We start from the raw sequence: 23,443 nt of genomic DNA, 5'->3' as shown, positions 1-23,443 counted from the left end.
AGTCATCTTGGATGCTTTTATTCCAAATCATTCTTCCATTAATTCATGACCATACTATAAATAAGAATTCTTAAATTCACACATTCCCTGTATATTCTTTGGTACCTATAACAGGTCCCAAGATATCAATGACATGAGTGACTCTACTATGGACTTAGAAAACCCTTTTGAACGAGATATGTGTTTAGAGGAATCTCAAGATTTTGAAGATAACATAGATTGCAACCTATCTCCGGACTTGTTGAGGATGGTAGAGCAGGAAGGGAAATAAATCCTACCTCACGAAGAGACGGTAGAGACGATGATCCTGGAAGAAGGGAAGGTGGTGAAGATTGGCACATGCATAGCTGAAGAAGTAAAACAAGACCTTATTGAGTTGCTTCGAGAGTTTAAAGATGTCTTTGCATAGTCATACCAAGATAAGCCTGGGTTAAATACTGATATCGTAGTTCACCGTCTTCTTATAAAGGAGGATTGCAAGCCCATTCAGCAAAAACTCCGAAGAATGAGGCCGGATGTTGTATTAAAAATAAAAGAGGAATTGTAAAAGCAATTCGATGTTGGATCCTGCAAGTAGTTAAATACTCCGAATGGGTAGCCAACATCGTACCCGTCCCTAAGAAAGATGGGAAAGTACGAATGTGTGTAGATTACAGAGACTTAAATAAAGCTAGCCCAAAGGATAATTTTCCCTTGCCTTATATCGACACTCTGGTAGATAACACGGCGGGGCACTCACTGTTTTCTTTTATGGATGGTTTCTCGGGAGATAACCAAATTAAGATGCATCCTGATGATATGAAGAAAACTACATTCATAACCCTATGGGGGACTTTCTGCTATAAAGTGATGCCATTTGGATTGAAAAATGCGGGAGCCACATACCAAAGAGCCATGGTGACCCTTTTCCATGATATGATACATGAGGACATTGAAGTATATGTTGACAACATGATTGCAAAATCCCAGACGGAAAGAGAACATGTACAGGTCTTAAGAAAGTTGTTCTTAAGATTAAGAAAGTTCCAACTCAAACTCAATCTGGCCAAATGTATCTTTGGAGCTAGGTCAGGGAAACTTCTGGGGTTTGTAGTCAGTGAAAAAGGGATTGAAATTGACCCAGACAAATCCAGGGCAATTCGAGATTTTCCTCCACCACGTACTCAGAAAGAAGTTAGAGGTTTCTTAGGAAGGCTGAATTATATTACTCGATTTATTTCACAATTGACTGAAAAATGCGACCCCATATTTCGTCTTTTGAAAAAGCACAATCTAGATGTGTGGAATGAAGAATGCCAGGAGGCTTTTGACAAGATAAAACAGTACTTGTCGAATATTCCAGTATTGTCGTCACCAAGGCCAGATAAACCATTGATCCTGTATTTAACAGTGTTCGACTATTCCATGGGATGTGTACTTGGTCAACATGATGAAATGGGAAGAAAAGAGAAGGCAATTTATTATCTTAGTAAGAAATTTACTGACTGTGAAATGAGGTATTCGCCTATTGAAAAATTATGTTGTGCTTTGGTCTAGACGACGCGAAGATTGGGACAATACATGCTCTATCATACGACTTGGTTAATTTCAAAGTTAGACCCTTTAAAGTATATGATGGAGTCGACTGCGTTGAATGGGAGGATGGCTAGGAGGTAGATTCTACTCTCCGAATTTGACATAGTCTATGTAAATCAGAAGGCTGTTAAAGGAAGCGCGATAGCAGAATTTTTTGCTAGCAGAGCGTTAGAAGACTATGAACCTCTGAATTTTGATTTCTCGAATGAAGATTTGATGTATGTTGCAACTGCTAAAGAGGATCCCCACGAAAATCACCCTTGGAAGCTAAGCTTCGACGGAGCTTCAAATGCTATAGGCAAAGGAATTAGGGCAGTCCTCGTGTCCCCTAGTGGAGATCATTATCCTTTCACTAGCAAATTGGACTTTGATTGCACCAATAACATGGCTAAGTATGAAGCTTGCATTATGGGCATCTGAGCAGCCATAGAGCGAAAAATTAATATGCTAGAGGTATACGGAGACTTTGCATTAGTAATTTACCAGCTCAAAGGGGAATGGGAATGAGAGACCCGAAGTTAGTCCGCTATCGAAAATTGGTTTTGGAATTGATTAAGGAGTTTGATAGTGTCACCTTTTGTTATCTCCCACGAGATGAAAACTAGATGGCAGATGCTTTGGCCACTCTAGCCTCTATGATCAACGTAAACAAACTAGAAGATATGAAGCCTATTCAGATCAGCATTCATGAGGCTCCAGCCCATTGTTGCAACATTGGCGATGAAGAGGAAAAGGATGATCACCCCTGGTATCATGACATATTACGATATGTAAGGAGTCGTGAGTACCCCGACCATGTGACGGAGAATGATAAGAGGACATTAAGGAGATTGGCCATTGATTATGTCCTAGATGGGGAGATTTTGTATAAAAAAGGAAAAGATCAAGTATTTTTGAGATGTATGGATGCTGTCGAGGCCAAGAAAATTTTGGAAGAAGTGCATGAAGGTATCTGTGGAACGCATGCTAACAGTTTCAGGATGGCAAGACAAATTATGAGATTTGGGTACTATTGGTCCACCATGTAAGTGGATTGCATTAGTTACACCAAAAAGTGCCATAAATGTCAAATTTATGGTGACAAAATGCATGCGCCACCTTCACCCCTTCACGTTATGGTTTCTCTATGGCCGTTCTCCATGTGGGGAATGGATGTCATCGGGCCAATATCTCCAAAGGCTTCTAATGGGCATCGTTTTATCTTTGTGGTTATTGATTACTTCACTAAATGGGTGGAGGCTACTTCATATGCTAATGTCAAGAAGTCAGCAGTTAGCAGGTTTCTAAAAAAAGAGATCATATGTCGATACGGGATGCCTGAAAGGATTATATCCGACAATGCGATGAACTTGAACAACAACTTAATAGCGGAAGTTTGTAGTCAGTTCAAGATCAGACACCATAATTCGTCGTTATACCGCCCAAAAATGAATGGTGTCGTGGAAGCAACTAACAAAAATATCAAGAAAATTGTAGGGAAAATGACTAAAACCTACAAAGACTGGCACAAGAAATTACCTTTCGCTCTCCTGGCATATCGTACCTCTGTTAAAACCTCTACTGGGGCAACACCGTTTTCTTTAGTCTATGAGATGGAGGTAGTTTTACCCATAGAAGTTGAAATCCCTTCTCTCCGAGTATTAGCTGAATTAAAGTTAGATGAGGCCGAATGGATTCAATCTCGATATGATCAGCTAAACTTGATAGAAGAAAAGAGGTTAAAAGCTATTCGTCATGGTCAGATGTATCAGAAACAAATTATGCGAGCCTATAACAAAAAAATTCGTCCCAGAGAATTTTACGAGGGGGACCTGGTTTTGAAAAAGATTATTCCTCTACAAAAGGATTTTAGAGGAAAATGGATGCCAAATTAGGAAGGTCCTTATGTGGTAAAAAAGGCCTTTTCTGGAGGAGCTTTAATCTTGAGCGAGATGGATGGTAAAAGCCTGCCAAATCCTGTAAACTCAGATTCAATCAAGATATATTTCACTTGAAGAAAGAGGACCAAAGTGAAAACCTGTAAATGGCACTTTAAGTTTCAAAAAAAAAAAGGGAGAGGCCAAGGTGAAAACCCGTAAAGTGCGCATTGAGACCAGAGGGGATTTGAGTTGTAAACCTGAAAAGGTGGCTCAAATTTTGATGGGACATGAGGTAAACGGAACATCTCAAATTTTGATTAAGATCGGGGCATGTGGTGGTCTCGCTATACCTGAATCAATAAGAAAAGGGAGAAGACATCTTGGGGCATCAACAAAGTATTTAGGATTCCCTAAATACATATTAAATTCAGAATGGTCTTTAGAAAGCTTATGTAAGGAAGCTCGTGCTGCGATATCTGGGGCACCTGTTGTCATCTTATTTATTTTCAATCTTGGCAAAATTTGTTGTCTTGATTAATGTACTCCTTTCAAGCTTTGCTCCCGATAAAATTCCATCTTGTCCATTGTCTTTTTCTCATTTGCTATCTTGATTAACTTTTTCATTTCGAGATTTGTTCTCAATAACATTTTGTTTGTTCATTGTGATAATCTTTTTTTTTCAAACAGCTAAAATAACTATTAATGGACTGAATGTTCAAGCAAAATGATTTTTGCATATTACTCTAGAAATTTTTAAATAATACAGGGACCTGAAACATGACTGTTGTTTAGAACACACCAATTTTGAAGTTTGAAATGTCTAAAAAGAAAAAGTCTAAGTCAAGACTATCCTTTCAAACTTCGTTGCTCAAACATGTATTAAACAAAATGACAAGATGTCATATTGGTAACAAAGCCTCAATGAACAAACAAGCATTGAATGATAAGAAGAGGTTTCTCAGAAAGGAAAATTTTGCAATTATGCATAAATCTTTTGTCGTGACACCCTGGAAATGGTGTAGATAACCAAGGAGATTCAGATCCTATACTCCTAAATCACAGTAGGAGGAGGATAGTTTTCAATTTTATGTCCCAAATTACGATGGGCTTAACCTTGAAAATCACAACGAGTTGAACTTTAAAGATTACAATGGGGGCAATCCAACCAAGTAAGAGATGAGCATTACCAACCGGACAAGATAGCATTCGGACGCATTGGCAATAAAGCCTTATTGAGCAATGGGCAATAACAACTCAAACATTGAAAGATCATTTTCATTTTTGCATTCATGCATACACATTTAGCCAGGATATTTTGATGTATTTCGATCATGATCACTAGGCATAAATAGGTTCATATAGGTCATGTTCCCTAAAGAACAGATCAATGAAGATGGCAGGTCTTGCTTTCCTAAGTTGACAGCGAAGCAGATCGAAGAAACCATAGTTTGCAATTAAAAGATTGAGGCCACAACGGCGAATCTTACCTTCTCAGGCGATGCAGTGGAATAGATTGAAGCTACAACGGCAAATCTTCCTTCCCCGACATTACAATCTCATTTCCCTAGCGGTGCAGTAGAACAGATTGAAGCTATGATGGCGAATCTCGCTTCCCCGACATTGAATTCAAATAGATTGAAGCTACAACAGCGAATCTCATTTCCCTGGCAGTACAGTGGAACAGATTGAAGCTACGACGGTGAATCTTGCTTCCCCGACACTGCAATTAAAAGATTGAGGCCACAATGGCGAATCTTACCTTCCAAAGCGATGCAATGGAATAGATTGAAGCTACAACGGCGAATCTTCCTTCCCTGACATTGCAATCTCATTTCCCTAGCGATGCAGTGGAACAGATTGAAGCTACGATGGCGAATCTCGCTTCCCCGACATTGCGGTTAATAGATTGAAGCTACAGCAGCGAATCTTACTTCCCCGACCTTGCAGTTGAACAGATTGGAGATGGCAGACCTTATCTCTCTGAAGTTGCAGTAGAGCAGATCGCATCCAGTTTGATCTCCCTAAAGTTACAGTGGAGTAGACCAAAACCATGAATCTTGTCCCCTTGAAGTTGCAGCGAAAAAGATTGAAGCTATAAGTCAAAACTCTCTGAAGTGCGGTGGAATGGATCGAAGCGACAAGACACAGTGGATCGAAATAAAGCTACTTGAAAAGAGAAGTACCAGAATAAGTCGAGATTCGGCGAGACCGGGCAAAATTGACCCTTTTGAAGTCTTTGCTCTGTTCTCGTTACATGACAACGAGCAAAGAGGGGCAGCTGTACGAGCCCAATTTTACCCGGGCCTTAAACACCAAACACAAAACCCAAAACATAAACAGATTTAAAAACAAAAAATCCCTAAGCCCAATAAAGCCCTAACCCAACATTCAAACCAAACTACCCAAAACTACCCAAAAGCCCAACAACTCGAAGCCCAATATCCAAACCCCAATGGCCCAAAGTATCAAACCAAACAAGTCAAACCCTAGCGCTACAGCGCCGCGCCTAGGGTATTCGGACCCTCGACCTTCTGGCGCCGCCACCTACCACCACCGTTCATCACGTCCCATCTGCCCTCTACTCTCTGCCTCTGTAGTCCGTCTTCAAGTACCTACAAACAAGCAAGGAAGTGACAACAACAATAGTAGAAAAATAGTAACACAATCGGCTATAAAAGTCGAAGCTAAATGTAACCTTTTTCTCTCTTGGACACAAACATTTTTTTAAGAAATAAGAAAAGAGAAAATAGTTTCAAAGGTGATTTCTTAGCATTTCCGATTCTTATTCTTTTCTTCTGCGTTTATTTTTATTTTTTTCATTTTTATATTTTACTTTTCTATCTCCGTCGCCGATATCGGCCTTGATAAGGCGGGTTCAAGGTTTTTTTAACTCTCGGGTTCATGTAGTTCGGCCTTCAAAAGGGTTTAAAACGGTGGCCAAAGTTAACCCCTCACGCAACTCCGGCTATAGGCCATGGAGGCGGCGGCGGCTATGGCCAAAACCCTAGGCCAGGTGGAGGACCGAGAGAGAAAAGCTAAGAGCTTTCTCTGTTTTTTTAACAAAAAAAAGGAAACTGAATAGGTTTTTTTTTTACTATTTTTTATTCTTTATCAGGAATGAAACGGCGCCATTTGGCCCCCTGACCCGCGCGTGATATGACCCGCTCCAAGGGGGATCCGTGCGTTTTCATAAAGGGGGTTATTTGCGCGCAAGACTCCTCCCCTTTCGAGCTGTAGCGCAATTGGGTCTTTACTGTTTTTATATTTTGGCCATTGAATTTACTAATAGTTTCATTTTGGTACAAGCTGAAACACCGTGATTGGGGGTTGGGAATATTTCCCAGTTGGTCCCTCGTCCTTTGAGCGTGTTTCATTTTGGCCCCGAGCCACCTTCTTTGTTTTTTACGATTCTGACCCCTAAATTTCGGTCCGTTTTCAATTCGATCCTTAATCTACTTATTCATTTTTTTTTGTTTGATTTTATTAAGAAAGAAAACAAAATAATTTTATTTATTACTTCGTTTAATGTTATTTATTTACTTTCGTTTTTTTTCTTTTTTTTTGTCAACATTACATAGGTTTTATCTTATTTATTCATCTTTTATTTTATCCTTTTATTAATTTTAACCGATTATTATTGCAATCTTATTCTATTAGTTATTTAATTGTTATTTTCAAGCATTTTTAATATTTAGATTTATTAGTATTGTTATTTCATTATTATTATTGTTATTACTTCCATTATTATTGTTCATATATTGGCACTAATGTTTGTTAGTTTTAATGTTATATGTATATTTTATGATGATGTATGTTATGTCATTATTACTATTGTATTTTATGATTTATTATTTACCCTTTAAATATTCTACAAATATAGTTATCTTATGTTGTTATCGTGCTACATCATATGAAATAATTGTTTGCCTTCACATGATATTTGTATAAATTAAATTTATATCTCGTTAAATATTATACTACCTTTTTATTCAAAATTCGAAAAAAAGAAAAATTTTCAAAAATAAAATAATATTCTAATTTAGAAACTCAAGAAAATCGTATCCTAACTTACGGGATTTCGATTTTCTCGAAAATTTAAATACACAAATCATTTCAATTAAAGTTTTTAAATCTCACCAGGAATTAACAAAAAATTTGTGTCCTAACTTACGGGACATAATCTTTTTTATTAAAACCTGGTATAATCAAACTCTTTCAAAATAAAATTTTTCGACATTTATTCTCGTATCGATAATTTTAGATATGGTATCCTAACTTACGGGATGTGATTCTTTATCTCGAATAACGCGAAAGTATGCTTCTCTCTTTAAATTTTCATTTTAATACAAGGATCGTATTTTTAATTCTTCCAAGTTCTCAATTTTCGACATCAAGACATTAGCTAATCAATTAGGTACCAATTTTTGGGCATTACGAGGGTGCTAATCCTTCCTCGTACGTAACCGACTCCCGAACCTGTCTTCTGAATTTCGTGGACCAAAATTGTTGTTTTAATAAAATCAAATCGTTTATTAAAAATAACCATTTTTCAAGGTGATCCGATCACACCTCAAAAAGGATTGGTGGCAACTTCCGTTTTCATTTTCGAAATCCAAGTCAACCCCGTTTTCATAAAAAAAATGGTGTCAACAATACCAATAATTCAATTAAATAATTCAAATCAATAAACAGACGAAATTTAGAAGCCAATATGGTAAAACAAATTAACATCCACCATAACAAATATAACAAAAATAACAACGAAGGTCTCAGTTACATGTCGAATCAAAATTGAAAGTTTAAATGTATTAGAAAGATCTTTATGAAAGAAATGTTGCATCTGCGAAAGCTTAAATTTACTACAGTACCAGACCTCCTTGTTACTACCTTGAATATGTGCACAGAAACAAACAAAACGATGCGCTAAAAAAAATCACTCAATGATGATACATTACATTTTAAAATTCAAGAAGTGTAAATATTTAATTTTTAAATTTTGCACACTATAAAAGAAATTGAGATTGAAATAAGCATTCTAAAAGCATTCAATAGCCAACAATAACATTTAATCACAAAAAATTTTCATTTAATTAATTTATCCAAGAAATTGAGATTGAAATAAGCATTCTAAAAGCATTCAATAGCCAACAATAACATTTAATCACAAAAAAAATTCATTTAATTAATTTATCTAAATAACACAAGAAGGAAAACATTTAAACAGATGAATGTCGAACTGAGCTCCCAATGACAATCAATAAATAGCTGCACAAATGCCAACAATGATAATATTCCATTGCGCGATAAATACGACCTAATTGATGACCAACCAAACACCAAATGTGAAAACATAACAATGACAATATTCTCAGACGTTCAAGATAATCCGCACAATAAACAGTGATGGGAATCCCTATAGTCTATCACATGTCGACTATATCCGATAAAATTCCAATTAGTTTTACTGAATATTTTTAACAATTTATAAAAGTAGCAATTTATACAAATGACCATTATTAAAAACATTTAATGAACTATTACACGAAGTCAATTCCGAATACAAGTAATCACAAATCGAATTTCTAAGCAAGTTTTACTTAGAATGTTCAATCTTTGACAACTTGACTTTTTACTTCGCCTTGGACGTTTCAGCTACTTCGTTCTATTTAAGAATTAAATCCAACAATTAATAGAATAAAACCTATAATTTCATGAATACAAATACTAAACAAAGTTCACTATCCGATTCCGAAAACTACCAATAACTAATCCAAAATTTATTTTGAACAAAGAGAAACTAATTTCGACCATATAAAAACTTCGATACTAATTTAGAAACACGATTAAAAAAAACTTACCACTAGATTCAGATTTTTTCCTTTTTTCCTTTTTTAAATTTTAAAAATATTAGAAATTTGAGTTTTGATTTCCACTATTCAAAATCAAATTGGTTAAATTAAAATCACTCTAAAAGCGAAGAAAATGTGTTCCCCACTTTCAATTTGGTTCGAAATGAAAAAGAATCGATAAAAAAATTGAAATAGAAAGAAAAAAAAAAACTTCCCTCGATTTCGAAGGGCGTGCGGAGATGGTGAGGATCAGGTTTTTTTTCCACGCTTAAATCTTAAAAAAGAAAAATTAAACTTTTAACTTTGGTAAAATGATGTCATAAATACTTTTAACTTTCATCATTTTACAAATAAGTTCTTAAGCTTCAATTAACTCAATTTTCTCTCTCTTTACAATTTAATCCAAGACCAATCAATACCATTAACTATCGAAAGCCGAACAATAAAGTCTCAACTCCAGAACTAGAATTTCCGATATTAAATTCACTATGGAATAATAAATTCTCAACAACCTTGCAATATTTTATTGAAATTTCACGAAATTTGATACCGGAAAATTTTGTGGCATTACTTTAAACTTTTATTTTTAAAATATATCACATAAGAATTGAATCTTATTTAATAGTTAAAATAATAATTTTAATAAATAAAAGATTTTATTAATATAACATCGATAATTTAAAGATGTAATTATAATATTTTAAAGTTTAAAACCAATTTAAAATGAACCATATAATTTAGAGATATATAATACAATTAACCTTATCCCAAAAACATTCTTCGAAGTTTGAATATTTGGGTTTTTCTCCAACCATATTTTACTTTAATTAAATATCAAGTGGTTCCATAAATGAAAAAAAAAAAGAATAAACACTCATTTAATTACCAAATAAAGTAAATTAATTTAAGGCTTTTTAAATCAAAGCTTTACTTGACAGAGACGAAAGAAAATTAGCAAGATAGGATAATTGAAAGATTAGAAAATATATTTACTCTTAATACGTATGATTGGTAAGAATTATAAATATGAAAAAAAACAGGAAAAAAATAGTTTTGTTCTTGTTTATTGTATGGTAGAATTAAAAAATAGGGAAAATGTTAAACTATAAGAAAAGAATGAAGAAATCAATAAAATAATATTTTCCATTATGTTTCAACATGCAGGCTTCTCATGTATTTATACACGAACATAGACAACTGACGTAAACCAACTAACTGCCACCTAACTACAAACAGACTAACAACTTCAGCAGTTACAGACGAAACAACTTCATTAATTACTCTAACATTCCCCTAGCTTGTTTGATTTCTGAACACTAAGCTCACTGAAAGACAAGACTCGAAGAGCATGTCGAAAAGAAGAAAATAGCTTAGGCGTAATTGGTTTAGTGAGAACATCTGCAATCTGTTGAAAAGACGGAACAAAGTTGACTTGTAGAAGCCCGGCAAGGATTTTTTCACGAACAAAATGATGATCTATTTCAACATGCTTCATCCTGGCATGATGAGTGGGATTCTCAGCTACTGAAACTGCAGAGAAATTATCGCACCAAATGACAAGCAATTTAGACGGGAGGATGCCCACTTCAATCAACAGTTGTTGAATCCATAGAAGTTCAGATACACAGTTGGCTAGGCTGCGATGTTCTGCCTCAGCAGATGACCTTGATACTACTGGCTGCTTCTTTGAGCACCAAGAAACCGGATTTGATCCTAAGAACACCACATACCCTGAAGTAGATTGTCGATCTTCAATGGATGAGGCCCAGTCAGCATCAGAGTAACATACCAGCTCTAGCTGACCTTTAGGAAAGTACAGGCCATGATCCATGGTGCCAGCCAGATATCTCAAAACTCATTTGATGGCCCTCCAATGAGTGTCACTTGGGGAGTTCATGAACTGACTAAGTTTATTGACATAGAATGACAGATCAGGTCGTGCAATACATACATATTGAAGCATACCTACAGCACTTATGTACAAATGAATATCAGCAAACGGAGGACTGCCATCTGAAGCAACTAACTTGGGGGTGCTCACCATGGGTGTTGGTGTGGGAGCTGCACTGATCATTCCAGTTTTGTGAAGTAGTTCAGTAACATACTTCTTCTAACTGAGTAGCATTCCCTGTGATGTACGCTACACATCAATTCCCAAGAAGAAGCTGAGATCTCCCATGTCCTTAAGACCAAATTTATTATGAAGATGAAGGACCACATCTTCTATATCTTGATCAGAACTGCCCGTGAGCACAATGTAATCGACATAGACCACGAGTAGCAGATACTTTCCTGCAGATCCTCGAATAAACAGGGAGGAATCAGCTTTGAATGCTCGAAAACCAAGCTGACCAACAAGGTACTGCTTAAGAGTTTGAAACCATGCGCGAGGAGCTTGTCGCAGACCATAGAGCACTTTATTCAACTTGCAAACAAGTTTCTGACCAGAGGTATCCGAAACTTCAAAACCAGGGGGTTGCTCCATGTATAACTCTTCAGTAAGCTCACCATTAAGAAAAGCATTATTAATATCAACTTGTCTCAATGACCACCCTTGCATAACAGCAATAGCAAGAATAGTGCAAATAGTAGACGCTCGAACCACCAGACTAAAAGTATCACGAAAATCAAGCTCCGCATGTTGAGAGAATCCTTTTGCTACCAATCGAGCTTTGTACCAATCTACAGATCCATCAGCCTTCTTTTTAACCTTAAAGAGCCATTTGCACCCGACTGCTCTCCGATTCTCTGGTAGTGGACAGAGTGTCCAAGTATTATTGTGGATCAATGCTTGTAACTCACTATGAACTGCCACCTGCCAGCACTCAGATGCCATTGTTGTATGAATGTCAGAAGGAACATCACAAGGAGAGTAAGGTGCTGTGCTCAAATATGCCTTTGGCTTGAATACTCCAACTTTACTCCTAGTAACCATGGAATAGGTATTACATGGGACAGGGTGTAAGACTTGTAATGGTTGAGGTGTAGGTGACCTAGGTGAAGCAGTTGGGGTAGGTAGAACTTGTGTCATATTAGGATAGTCAGACTGTGAAGTAGGCATTGTAGGTGAGGAACTAGGCGTTGTAGAGTGATTATTAGAAATAGTGATAGTTGGTGTGCTAGTACAAGGTACTTGACTAGGAGTTAAGACAAGAAGTTTTGCACTAGACTAGGACACAGGGATAGATGAGACGACTGATGAAAAAAGAGTTTTGTATGGAAACGTATTCTCATGAAACGTGACATGACGAGTAACATAGATTTTACCAGTTGTATCCTAACATTTGTAACCTTTGTATAATGGGGAGTAACCTAGAAACACACAGGGTAAAGACCGAAACTGTAGTTTTGTTCTGTTAAATGGTCGAAGGTTGGGAAAACACAAGCAACCAAATGTTCGAAGAAAAAGGTATTCTAGCTTTGTTTTAAATAGTTTCTCACAGGGTGATATATCTCCCAAGGGATGAGAGGGTAACCTGTTGATCAGGAACACAGCACTGCAGAAAGCTTCATTCCAGAATGTTAAAGGCATGGTGGCATGAGCTAGCATGGACAGACCTGCTTCAACTACCTGTCTGTGTTTGCGCTCAACAAGACCATTTTGTGCAGATGTGTATGGACAAGTGAGACGCTGTATGATCCCTTGCTGAGCCAAATAGCTCTTTAATGCCTGAAATTCCCCTCCTCCATCTGTTTGTAAAACTTGAAGTTTTGTACCAAGTATTCTTTCAGCTTGGCGATGAAACAATGGAAACACAGTAATAACCTTCGACTTATTCTTCAAAAAATAAAGCCACGTATAGCGTGAGTAGGCATCAGTGAATGCAACGTAGTAACGAAACCCGTTGGACACAACCAGAGCTGGTCCCCAAACATCAGCAACTACCAACTGTAAAGGAGTGGTATATGTAGTGATCAACTTAGAAAAAGGAAGCTTATGGTCCTTACCCAGATGACAAGCAACACAACCAACAGATTTATTATTGTCAGTAAATTGTATATTACATTGTAGAAGTGCCTTTGTAAGTATAGCTCGACAGGGGTACCCTAATCTAGAATGCCAATCACTGAAAGGAAACATTGTGCTAGACACTGAGTATGCTTAGAAGACACACCACCTTCAGTATACTTGTTGAGATGAAGCCTGTACAAACCATGATGCACGGAGCCTCGAAGAAGCACCTCTCTTGCCCGTAAATCACGTACCTGACACTAAGTAGGGAAAAACTCAAACATCACCTGATTGTCTTTAGCAAAATTGGACACAGAGAATAGATTTTTAGTAATGCCAGGAACAAGCAACAAGGATCTCATGTACAATGGTCGAGACCGAGTAAGTAAAGATGATTTCCCAGTAGACAGAATAGGTAGAGCTGAACCATTGCCGACAAACACCTTACCTGGTCCTTTGTATGATCCACTATCACCAAGTGAGGTAGCCAAATTTGTAAGATGATGTGTGGCACCAGAATCTGGATACCAGAAGTTATCGGCCACTGTTTCAAGAGTTGCCACATAGGCCTAAGACTGTGCTGCGCTAGGGGAAGACATACTGACCTGTTGTGGAGAACTACCAACGAATGTATTAGACCAAATAGATGAGGGATGAGTGGGAAAACACCAACCTGGTGAACACCACTGAGCATTTTACTGAGAAGAAGGGATCCAAGGTGCAGCAGTAGGACTGGAACCGACCATACAAATATTTGCTTATGGGGGAGGCCTGTAGTTGTTACTCTTGTAGGAAGAGTCAAATCGATAGTAGCAACGGTCAGCAAGATGACCAGCTTTCCTACATAACTGGCATTGAATCCTCAAGCTAGAAGAATACCCTCGCCCACGCCCACGCCCCCGAGCTGTAGATGACGATCTATAAGCAGGTATTGAACCATTATCAATAGTAGACTTAGGAGACTGATGAGACACCATGTTTGCAGAACTAGAGACTTCACAACTCACAACTTGCTGTCGAGTTTCAGCATCAAGAAGCATGGAAGTTACTCCTTGGACTGTGTAGGGCACCTGACTTGCTGTAACAATGGTAATGACAGATTCATATTCGGGAGAAAAACCATTAAGGATCACAATAACATGCCCGTGCTCGCTGATAACTTCACCGCAACTAGCCAAATTATCATAGCAGCTTTTAACCTTTATCAAGAACACTTTCATGCTCAATTCACCCTTGCGTTGGGAGTGCAAAGACCTTCGATAGAACATCAATTTAGAGTAGTTTTACTGTCATACAAAGTGACAATCTCATCCAGATTTTAGCACTGGTGTCTATACCAATAAGATGAGGAAGAACCATTTGACTAATAGAAGATAATAACCATGACGCAAGCACACTGTCTTGTTGTTCGAAGCTTGCGAACTCTGGGTTTTCATGAAGACCACCATTACCATAAGAAAGAAATTGAGTGGGAGGGACCTACTGCGAGTCCAAGAAGCCTTGAAGCTTATGTGCTTTTACTGCCAAAAGTACCAGTTGTCGCCATAACAAATAGGTATTATCATCAAGAAGAACACTAATCTTCTTTGTACAAAAGAACCGACTGTCAACAACTCCGTCAGTAGTATTGAAAGCCATTTCGACGATGCAAACTGCACAGTAGACAGACTAAAGAAACGATGCCAGGACAAAACCTATATCTGATACCATGTTAAACTATAAGAAAAGAAAGAAGAAATCAAGAAAATAATATTTTCCATTATGTTTCAACATGCAGGCTTCTCATGCATTTATACACGAACGTAGACAACTGACGTAAACCAACTAACTGCCACCTAACTACTAACAGACTAACAACTTCAGCAGTTACAGACTAAACAACTTCATTAATTACTCTAACAGAAAAAAAATAATTTTTTTTAAAAATGCATAATTTTAAATTAACATATATCTCTTATATATTTTCTCTCATCTTAGAATGATTTGCTTTTATGAGTTAATAATTCATTTGGATAGACAATGAGTGTAGCTCTAGTGAGATTGAAAATAGAGATGACGGTGAGATTAAAATAATGTTGGATATTTGTTTGGATTAAAACGCAATGGTAGTTATGAGATGAAAATGAAAATTTAGTTTGCCTCCTAAACTTATCCAAAAGTACTTAGTTGGTATCTGAATTTTTTTATGGACCTAGTTGGTACCTGAACTTGTATTAGGCTAGTATCTTTGCACTAACACCATTAGTTTATATTGACGTAGCATTGATAGTCAATCTGTTGGTAACACATTGCAACCTCTCAATATTACATGTGATAGATATAAATTTAAAAAATTAAAAAACTTTAAAATATAGAAATTAATAAAATATATATATATTTAATTTTTCACATAAAAGTTGAACCTAGAAAAAAAATTATACTTTTTTTATTAATTTATTTATTTTAAAGATTTTTTTTAATTTATACTCGTCATGTGGTATATTGAGAGGCTGTCATGAGTAAACACCAAATTGGTTATCAGTGCCACGTCAATACAAACTAAAGGTGTTGGTGTGGAGGTACCAACTTAGATGACAAAATTAAAGTTCATATACCAATTAAGTACTTTTGGACAAGTTCAAGGGTCAATTTACATATTAACCCATTTTTTTAATTATGTTGACATGACAATTCATGTGAAGTTTATGATGACATGATACTATTTTGTTTTATATGCTACAATAAAAAATAATTTAAAAATTATAAAAAAATATTCAAAAAATACAAAATTCAAAAATTATATAAAAATTGATAAAATTTTTTTAAAAAAAGCATGAAATATACGAAGATTGTCATGTGGGCTATCATATTTAAAACTTAACATGTTATTCAGTATTTCTATTAAAAACTCAATTAGACTATTTTTCAAAAGGTTAATAGTTAAATTTGACTTTGTTTTACAAAGTTGAAGCCTAAATTAAGCTCTCTGAAAACAAAAAAATTATAAATATTAAAGGTTAAATTTAATATTATACCAAAAATAAATGAATAAATAGATATAATTAAAAGTTAAGAAGGAAGAGAAATGGTTAAAAGAGTAGTGTAAAGCCCAAAATCTGCTCGGGCCCAGCAATCCAATTACAAAAAATAAACCCAAACAATTATAGCCCAAATAAATCAAAAAAACCAAAAGCCCAAATAGCCCACAACAAAAACTTTCAGCAGCAAAGGGAGCAAACCCTAACCCTCTCTAGCGCTGCATGCACGCCCCTGCCCTTGGGCGCCGCTCCAACTCCCCGCACGCCGCTGCTGCACTTTACCACGCTCGTCTAACACCTGCAAAGAATTGAATGCAATAACAAATGAAGAAGCACGCGGGCAATAATAGTAGTTAATAGATAATAAGGAAGAGAAAAGCATTTTGATTCGGCTATAAAAGCCCGAATCTCACCGTTGTATTTTTTACGAACACACATAAAAGAAAAGAACACATATTGAAATCAAAAACAGATTGGAGATTCTAAGAGGTTGATAAAGATCTTATTATATTCTTTAGTTTTTCGTTTTCATATTGTTTATTTTTCTCATTTATTTCATTTAGTTGTTCACTCATCTATTCTACAAATCCATTTTTAACAAACAAAATAGAATAAAAAAGGAAAATACCTGAAACCCTCAGCCGCGTCGTCGGAGGTCTCTCCGTCATCGAAATCGGCTCTAAAGGGATGAAGTGAAAGGCCTTGTCTCGTGGCCATCGGGCCAGAAAACGTGGCCTTTGAACGGGGTTCAAAACAGAGCTCAAAATAGCCCCATTTGCGCATCGACGACAACAGCTACGGCGGCGGCCACGGCTCAAAGCCTGGCCGGATGTTGGGGGGAAATGCCGAGAGGGAGAGAGACCGATGATTCTCTGCTTTTTTTTTGAAAATGAAAAAGGGAATGATTTTTTTTTGTTGTTTTTTGTAGTATTTATAAAGGAGTGAAACGACGTCGTTTCAAGAGTGGCCGACCCGAATGCGTGACCCGACCCGCCTAGGGGATCCGCGTGTTTTTGTTAAGTGGGCTATTTGCGCCCTTAGTCCTTCCACATTATTTTTTTGTTTTAATTTAATCCTTCTGCTTGTTTCTTTATTTTTTTTAATTTGGCCCCGCAAATTTGCTGCATGTTCCAATTTAGTCCGTGCATAAATGCTGCGCTTCAGGACTTGGGCATATTTCCCGATCAATCCTTCGCACTTTGTGCGTGCTTCATTTCAACCCCCCTGAACCTTTTATTTGCGAATTTGGCCCCCAAATTATTGGTCTAATTTCAATTCGATCCTCGGCCTTTTAAACTTCAAGTTTTTTTTTTATTTTTTTCTATAAATATACATATTTAAAAATCAGTTTTATTTAATATTTTTGTTTAATGTTATTTACTTATTTATATATATATATTAAACTTCAGATTTTGTCATATACATATACATGCATACATTTTATAATACACATACATTTTTAATACACATACTTATACATGTTTATATTCTATAATCTATATGCATTTTTATATATATATACATACGTCTTTTATACTTTATAATTTTAAAAAAAGATATATGCATATATACGTTCTTATAACTTATACATATATTTTATAATTCCTAAATATACATTTTTTATGTTTTATCGTTTTAAAATATGTACATGTATATATATATTTTTATATAATATTGACATATACTTTATGATATACATATATACACATTTTTTATTTTATAAAAATTGTCCACATAAATATACATATGTCTTTTCATATTTTTTAATTTTATTCATCTTCTTTATTGTTATTATTATTTATTTACTTATTTACGTGTTTATTATCATTTCAAAAGGATAATTTTAATTCTATTAATTTATTTACTTGTTGTTATGTGATTGATTCGTCTCTTATATTTATTTATTTCATTTTCGTTGATTATCTGTATTATTTATGCTTAACTTGTCATATTCATTATCATTTTGTTATGCATATTAACACCATACATCAAAAAGAAATTTTTCTAAATAAGGCAATGTTTTGCGTTTGGAAAATCGAGAAAACGTACCCTAACGTGCTGGGTTTTAATTTCTCGTTTGACCGAAATAGACAAATATCCTTTTTAAACTTTTAAAATAAGGCAATATTTCGCGTTTGGAAAATCGAGGAAACGTGCCCTAACGTGTTGGGTTTCGACTTCTCGTTTGACCAAATAGCCAAATATCCTTTTAAAATTTCAAAGTGAGACAATATTTGCGTTTGAAAATTTGAGAGAAAGTGCCCTAACGTGCTAGGTCTCAATTTCTCGTTTGACCAAATAGCCAAATATCTTCTTAACTTTCAATCTATTATTCGAGTTTTCTTTAAGGATCGTATTTTTAAAACTCTTCAAAGTTTTCAATCTTCGACATTAAGACATTAACTAATCAACTAGGTACCAATTTTTGGGCGTTACAAGGGTGCTAATCCTTCCTCGTACGTAACCGACTCCCGAACCCGATTTTCTGAATTTCGTGGACCAAAATCGTTGTTTTAATAAAATTAAATCGTTTATTAAAAATAACCACTTTTCAAGGTGATCCGATCACACCTTATCAAAAAAGATTGGTGGCGACTCCCGTTTTTTCATTTTCATTTTCAAAATCCAAGTCGACCCTATTTCATCAAAAAAATGGTGTCAACAAGTAGTATTAATTTCGACCGAAGGTCCAGATTCTAATTGGACGCTTCTCCCATCTGTACCAAAATTCCAGGGTGAGGTGTTTCAAACAGATTTCACTGAAGGTGTGTTTCAGTGAGAAAGCGATTTTAGCTTTGGATTTAAACGCACCGATGGTCCATTGACATTCAAAGAGACTATAAGTGAACAATAGTTTCTCCTTAGCAAAAGATGGAAAATAGTATCTGTTCTATTTTTTTTATCAAATACATTTAAAATTTATTTTCTTTTCATTTTTAGAGTACTCTCTTTTTCAGTTTGTCATTCAACCAAAAATGTTATGGACATATAAAGTTATAAATGTTTAGTAAAATCAAATTTATACGACACCTAAGGATGAGATAAGATGGGATATGAGCGAGATATGATGAAGTAACCCTAGGATAAATCAATGTTGCATGCCGAATAAAGATCAGGAAAACGACAGAATAATAATTCAGAATATATAAGCAGGGCCTTTCATCTTTTGGTAATAAGTAACTTTTTAACTTTTTCGTTTCTCTTTCTATGGGAATTACGAAGTATCTCAAAGTGAAGAGAATTTTCACCGAATGAAGCTGTGTTTTGACATCATTTTGCCTCTCAAATGCGATGTCTGAAATAACTGCAACAGTTATATAAATTCGCATTTAGAAGAATCAAGGTTTAGCTTAGTTTTATTAATTTAAAAACTGAGATTCAACAAATTTGTTTTTAATTGATATTTAAATTTTAATATCTACAATTTTTTAACTTATTTTTAAGATACTGCTTCCTTTTGTGCCAAAATATAATTGCATTCAGCAGCAAGCGAGATCTAACCAATCAAATCAAAGATAAGGCCAGCTCGTTGGCATCCGTATGATTGCTAGCATTTTAGAATTAATAGGTTTGAAGAATGGAGTAGAGTTTAGTGGGAGAGGAAACTTAATGACTGATCAATATTTACGACTAAAATGACTAATTATTATCAATACGATATGAATGTTTTGCGTAGGAAGCTTAGACATAAAATGGACATTCATGAAAAGAGAAAACGCAAACAAAGTAGAAACTGATCAAGAGAGTTATGTACACTCAACTGATCCCTTCATTATAGCTATTGCCAAATACCGAAAAAGAAAAATACTAATAAAGAAGGCCGAAACCCCCAAACTGAGCTGAATCTTCGATGGATTTTATCATATTATATTCCCTTCCATTTGATTCTTTTTCTCATGTAATCCCTGCATAAATTAAGTAGATATGACTATATATATGCATGTAATCTCAAAAGCACAAACCTAATAATCTCAAAAGTCTAAATCTTTCTATCTGCACCAACATAAAAATTAAAGAAAGAAATTAACAAGCTAAGATACTACATCCATCCAACAAAAAAATTTCCAAGATTGTAAATTGTAAAATTGCTATCTAGGTTTAACTAACTGACCAATATTTTTTTAAAGAAAAAATGTTAATTATATATGTTTCAAAATGAGACGCACAGGAAAAGCCTCAAAGAATTCATATGTTTTGTCTCAGCTGATCATGTAAAACTGAAAGTGGATCATAAAGGCTGCACTACATTTTTTCCTAAGCTGATAAAGGAATGCTTAAATTTTATAATAATCTAACCGGATAATTCTCAAAACTATACCTGAATATATAATTTTATATATGAACTTTGATTTTGGATAATTGTACACATTAAACTTCAATTGTGGTTTAAATGTATGTACAAAATTTTTATTTTTGTTAAATTATCAAATTTTGAAAAAAATAAATACATTAATTTATTTTTACATCATATAAATAAAATTATTTTTATATGCAATATATTAATGTTAGATGTTGTTATATGGTGATTATGTTAGTAGTATGTGAAAATTGAATTAAATAAAAATTTTATATATAAAATTACACAAAATCAATACAAAATTACTGTTTTATCCCTGATCAAACTGTATATTCCAAGAAATTAATAACATACATCAAGAGCCAGAAACATATACTATATATAGAAAAACAAATTGAACATGCAAAGATCTTTCTCCTTGCATTTACGTGCAATGGTCGGGATGCAAACGACATTACAAGTATAAGAGATTATCTAGCAAAATCAAAAGGAAATGGACATGATATGTGATATGTTTCCTAAGAATCATTGTTTTAAAGAAACACAAATTGCTATCTATAAGTTCAAATGATATATAGCAGAATAAAATAAATTCTTTGGCGCTGCCAAAAAGAGTTATGTATTTGATGATGAAGAAGAGCGACAAGAATACGTGAGGTGGTAAACTTTTAAAGTAAACACCAACATAAAAATTCGAGTGACTTTGTTTCTTAAAAAAATGTGTTCTTTTGATGTCTAAAGTTAAGTCATTTGGTGAACGTACCCAACAAAAGCTTTAGCTCCAGCGAAATCTTTAATCAGAAAACCAAAGTATATATTGCAAATGGAATATAACTTAGTGTCCCACAAAATCTGATATTGGGCAACATGCAATCTATGGAAGGTACAAAGGGCAACAAGAAAAGTAATTGATTAATGCAGAAATGCAAAATCTCAAAACTAGCCTTGCAAAGATCTTCTGCACTAGAGAAAAGAAAAATATAAAAATAAGAATCTGTGGGGTATTCGTAAAATTGTTGTTATCGTTAAGGTTAAAGAAACAATTGTTAATTGAAAGAGTCTAGAATTAAAGATTCGCAATTATGTTAATTTAATTGAGCAAAAGCCAAACAAAAAACATGGATATACACTAAAGTATTAACTAAGGTGATTTATTAAGAAACCTTAAACATTGAATAGTCCTTTGCTTTCAATCATTTGCATATTTTATAATTGCAAATGTGGAAAAGTGTATGACATAAATCTCACTTAACCATTCATGGCGGCATACAATCTGCGGAATTTTAAAACCGCCACGTCAAGGAAAAGTTGTCATGAAGCAACTAACATTACCTTCAGCAACTATTTTCACAATCAGATTTTGCAAAATTTTAATCTGTTGTCTGTCTGTCTGAGAGAGAGAGAGAGAGAGAGAGAAAGAGAGAGAGGGGGGGGGGGGTTGGAAGCCAGAATCCTTGTTACACGAAATAAATTATACCATCGATTTGAATGTCCCATAAGAGTAGGAGATACCTAGCTAGCTAGTAAAAGCTATTCTGGAAACATCCAGATGGGTCCATCACTCCAATGTTTTTCCATATCGTGTCACTATATATGCAAATTAGGGTTCTTGAAAGTCATAAGTTTTCAGTGAGAGCCAAGGAAATTGCCTGTCTACAATATTGGGAACTGAGTAATCTGTATTAGTATTCCTCCAATTAGGTAAACGATTAGATTTGATCTGTTGTCAGTATGTCAGTAGCCTTCCACAAAGCAGTCTTTTAGTTGAGAAACTACATAGAGTTAGTGGTCTCATGAAATGAAGATACTAGCACTGCTTCCTAGATCTAGCATTTTGAAAGTGAAAGTAGCTATTGAAATTTAGAAAAAATTGAGAAGCGGATGGATGATAAAAATGATTACCATACATCGTCCAAAGATTAAGAGAAGTGAATGGTGGAGCTGGATTCATCACCTCCCTTGCCTTGATGCGGCTTCTTCTTTTTCTTCTTATAAGGGATCCCCCTTGCCTTGGCTTGACACTCCCTGACCTCTCTGAGATAAACCCGAATAGCACCGCTGGCAAAAGGGTTGGTCTCAGGTGACCCTCCATTCTCTTCATAAGCAGCTCGAAGCCTCCCAATTAGAGCATCGAGGCTGCCCCAGGCTTGCCTAAGGGGGCATGTGCAAGGAGCAGGCGGCTCAGGCTGTCCATAGAACATGCATCCCTGCAGGTGAACCTTGGTCTTTCCGAACTGATCCAGATATCGAAGGAAGTCCAGCACATGGTTGCAGTTGCACTGAGAAAGAGGAACTGGGGGCCTCTGGTTCTTCAGGTACTGCCCGAAAGTATTCCAGTCCCTTCTCTTCTGTGACTCATAGCGGCTAGGTGTTGGGGGCAGCTGTTGATCACCGGGATTAACCCTTGATGGTCCTTCCGCTATATCCTTCCCTCTTTCACTCGACATATTGTTGAGATCGAGGCAGATTGATTAATTATCTTTTGCTAAATAAGGCAAGAAGAAATTATAAGGGGGCTGGGGAAAGGGGAGGTGAAAGGAATAGTAGAAGCAAGAGAGTGGAGGAATATGAATTCCACATCACGGGGCATGCTAGACATGCCATTGGGCCATAACAACATGTTGCTTTCTATTCCTCCTTTTCTTCATCTTTCATTTGTATATTCTCCTTTTCTTTTTCTTTTTGTATTATTTTCTTAAAAATAATAGTTTTAGTACTATACAATTAGCTCTACAGTTCCCATATCAAAGCATACAATAATTATATCTTCTTTGTCGACATAAAACATTATCATGTTAAACTTGAAGATCTAATTACAATTAAAACCTGATTCTCCCTGTTGATGATTTCGCTACAGTTTCTACAAACAAGATATCCTTTTGAGATAAATATAT

General features: G+C 35.4%; 3 protein-coding genes across 4 annotated transcripts; 1 reads left to right on the top strand and 2 right to left on the bottom strand.

Moving 5' to 3' along the window:
- The first annotated feature begins 2,180 nt into the window (after nucleotides 1-2,180).
- LOC107911178 (uncharacterized) lies at nucleotides 2,181-2,603 on the top strand. Its single transcript, XM_016839059.1, has one exon. It carries the CDS (start codon nucleotides 2,181-2,183, stop codon nucleotides 2,601-2,603), a length of 423 nt encoding a protein of 140 aa, XP_016694548.1.
- A 13,707-nt stretch (nucleotides 2,604-16,310) lies between these two features.
- Nucleotides 16,311-19,581, bottom strand: LOC121223189 (uncharacterized). Its single transcript, XM_041104306.1, has 3 exons — nucleotides 19,501-19,581; nucleotides 16,881-17,124; nucleotides 16,311-16,550 (listed from the first exon to the last, which is right to left on the bottom strand). The coding sequence occupies exons 1-3, from the start codon at nucleotides 19,579-19,581 to the stop codon at nucleotides 16,531-16,533; spliced, it is 345 nt and encodes a 114-aa protein (XP_040960240.1). The 3' UTR covers nucleotides 16,311-16,530.
- Nucleotides 19,582-19,875: 294 nt separating this feature from the next.
- On the bottom strand, nucleotides 19,876-23,113 carry LOC107913592 (protein LIGHT-DEPENDENT SHORT HYPOCOTYLS 10). 2 transcript variants are annotated; one of them, XM_016842227.2, is made up of 2 exons: nucleotides 22,457-23,113; nucleotides 19,876-20,157 (listed from the first exon to the last, which is right to left on the bottom strand). In XM_016842227.2, exon 1 carries the CDS (start codon nucleotides 22,994-22,996, stop codon nucleotides 22,469-22,471), a length of 528 nt encoding a protein of 175 aa, XP_016697716.1. In that variant the 5' UTR covers nucleotides 22,997-23,113; the 3' UTR covers nucleotides 19,876-20,157; nucleotides 22,457-22,468. The 2 variants fall into 2 exon arrangements, with proteins under 2 accessions (XP_016697716.1, XP_016697715.1); XM_016842226.2 differs by having other exon boundaries at nucleotides 22,452-23,106.
- Between the last annotated feature and the right edge of the window lie 330 nt (nucleotides 23,114-23,443).

This window comes from Gossypium hirsutum, chromosome D11 (assembly GCF_007990345.1).
Source record: "Gossypium hirsutum isolate 1008001.06 chromosome D11, Gossypium_hirsutum_v2.1, whole genome shotgun sequence".
NCBI lineage: Eukaryota > Viridiplantae > Streptophyta > Magnoliopsida > Malvales > Malvaceae > Gossypium > Gossypium hirsutum.
Note: the sequence above shows the minus strand (reverse complement) of the source record. Positions and strands in the feature narration are given on the sequence as shown.